The following is a 2,672-nucleotide window of genomic DNA, read 5'->3' as shown; positions in this document are numbered from 1 at the left end:
GAATCCTCCAAGAATTGAATTAAGCGTTTATATACAGTCAATGTAAGAAGTATTCGTACAAGAACCAATTTAAAATAAAATTAATAAGAAAAGAAATAAGAGGTTAACGTTAGAAATAATAAACTTTAATTTAATTCTCCCCTTCAATTTATTAATTTAATAAATATATGAAGTTTTATTCGGAATCCTGTATGAATACTTATTACACCGACTGTAGAATTATAAATTACAATTATAAATGCTCATGTTAGACTGTTTGTTTATAGTGGTAAGAAGTGCAACATTATTGTCAATGTTATCGGTATAGATAAACTGTAAATATAACTTTTACTCATCACGGTGTGAATTTTGTAATTATGCAGCATTGTCAAAGACATTGTTTAGTGAAAAACCTAGCGTCAACAGAAATTCAGATAAAATTTAATGGAATATACTGTACAGGGTGTTTTAAATATCTCACAAGAGGATGAAGCTATCAGAAAAGTTGATTACATTACTGTGTTATAATTCAGAATTGTACTCCCTCTAAACAAAGCACTTGGATCCTGAAACGAATAAGCGAACAAAAATTTCCTTCAGTAATTAAACCAAGTCACAGATGTACAGGATATGCTTCAGAACACATTAATCCTAATTAACCTCTCCTAATTTTAAATCATTCGTACAACGTTTAGTTTCAAAGATAAAAATTGAAAGCTTAGAAGCCTCTTTCCAGAAATTCAATTTTTGCAACAAACTGCCAACTCTTCAATTTCTATTTTCGTAACCAAGCGTCTTATGAATAAACTGTAAATATAAAAAAGTATCGTCTCGCCGTTCCCTATAAGCTGATATTTAAAAAGAAATTCATTTAACATTTCAAATGCAGCCATTGCAGTGAAAGGATTAGAGTTTCGCACCTTTCTCTTCACAGGAGCGCTGACTTCAGGTTTAAATGCTGGCGCAGGCATGTTGTTTGGAACGACAGTCCTGGGGTCCTTCAATCTCTTCACTTCTTTGGGTGGGACCTCCTCTTCCTTCGCTGGAGCGTCTTCAGGAGGAACTTGTTGGGGTTCGGTTCGCACAGTCCTGGTTGCAGGTTCCTGAAGATCCACGCTCTGCTCCGGAGTCTCTAACTTTGGCTCGGTGTACGACGTGCTGTTCTCGTCGATGGTCTCTTCCTTGACCTCCTCGGGGGTCAGATCGTCTAGCTTGGCTTCCAGCAATTCCCTCAAGGCCGTGGAAAGCATGGACTTCTGTTCGCCGTTCTTGGACTCGTCCGTCGACTCTATGTCGATAGTAGACTCAATAATGGCCGCCTCGAAGTTCAGCTGGCTTTTGGAGGAACTGGTCACCTCTGCCTTCTTGCGGATTCGCTCGCTCAACGGTGGAATGGAATGGAACATCTTGGGTGGTTCCGCGATGGACTCCGTGTCCATGTTGGACGAGGTGGACTCGAATATAGACTCCTCCGAGGAAGCAACGAAGACAGAAGGTTGCTCCATCTTCTGAGATTCTTGGCTGTGCTCCACTGCCTTCGCATCCTCCTCCAGAACGTCGTCCCGTTCGGGTTTGCTCTCGAACTCCTTGAACAATCTCTCCTCGTGGTTCATGTCGAAGGACTTGAAGGACGGCTCGTACTTGACGTCGTCCATCTCCTTGTCATCGGACTCGGAGTCCTCTTTGGAGCTGTCCATCAGACCCTCTATACCATCCATGCTCTTGTCCTTCTCCGAGCTGGTGTCTATCTTCTCTTTGTAGTCGTTCCCGTCGTCGCCAGTGATCTTCTTCATCTGAGCCTCGACGTCGAACTCGTCGATGGACATGTTGTCGTCGTCCGACTTCTCGTCGCATTTAGCGTTGTCGGATTTCTCGTCGTCGTCGTCGTCAGACTTGTCGTTCTCCATGGCCATGCCTCCTCCGAACTCGAGCCTCATCTCAGCTACTCTTTGCTTCAGGACAGCGTCGGATTCCATGGCAGCGATGGGAGAGCTCAGATCCTCCATCTCGGTGTCGCCTTGGTCAACTATCTCCACCGTGCCTTGCTCAACCTTCACCTGTTCCTCCTTCACGCTGTGTTCCTTCTTGATCTTGTCCTTTCGATGGTCAACCATTGGCGACTCTAATTCCTCCTTGACGAAGGTTCTCGAATCCAGCTGCTCCGGAGCCTCGCACTCCATCTCTTCTTTACATTCCTCTTTCACCTTGATCTCGTCGTCTCTCTTCACCAACGGAACGTCCATCTGCATCATCTCCGCGGGCTCCTCCTTCTTCAGGCTCTTCACAGGAAAATCCTGGGGGATCTCGATCGACAGCTTCTGCCTCAAGTGTGGATTCACCTGCTCGTGCGTGTTCACCTCTTCTTTTATGGACTCTCCGTCCAGATTTCGATCCTCGCTCTGTTCCATCAACGGCGACTGCAGGTGCTCCATGAAATCCTCCTGGAGACAGTTTTCAAATTTTTTATTTCATCGCTAGAGAGCTCATGAAACTGGAAGTCTGTTAAATTGTTACGCAAGATACAATGAGCTGAGAATGAGAAAAACTGTGTACTTGGATAGAGTGAATTTGGCAGAAGTAAACAGTTTCTAAGATGCAAGAAAATCTTATTGCATTTAAATGTTTCGATTGGCAGAGACTCTAGCTTTCTTATTTTTTGATGACAGCACTTGACGCAGTGGCCAGCAAATTCT

The 2,672-nt window shown here is 43.9% G+C and overlaps 1 protein-coding gene across 2 annotated transcripts in view; it reads right to left on the bottom strand.

Annotated features, from left to right (window-relative positions):
- LOC128882039 (uncharacterized) overlaps nt 1–2,672 on the bottom strand; it is a 27,993-nt gene that overhangs the window by 3,373 nt on the left and 21,948 nt on the right. For both annotated transcript variants that reach the window (XM_054133600.1, XM_054133599.1), the window contains exon 10: nt 900–2,420. In XM_054133600.1, coding sequence (XP_053989575.1) covers nt 900–2,420 — 1,521 coding nt within the window. The remainder of the gene's footprint in view (nt 1–899; nt 2,421–2,672) is intronic.

The sequence above is a fragment of the Hylaeus volcanicus genome, chromosome 9, assembly GCF_026283585.1.
Source record: "Hylaeus volcanicus isolate JK05 chromosome 9, UHH_iyHylVolc1.0_haploid, whole genome shotgun sequence".
Taxonomy (NCBI): Eukaryota; Metazoa; Arthropoda; class Insecta; order Hymenoptera; family Colletidae; genus Hylaeus; species Hylaeus volcanicus.
Note: the sequence above shows the minus strand (reverse complement) of the source record. Positions and strands in the feature narration are given on the sequence as shown.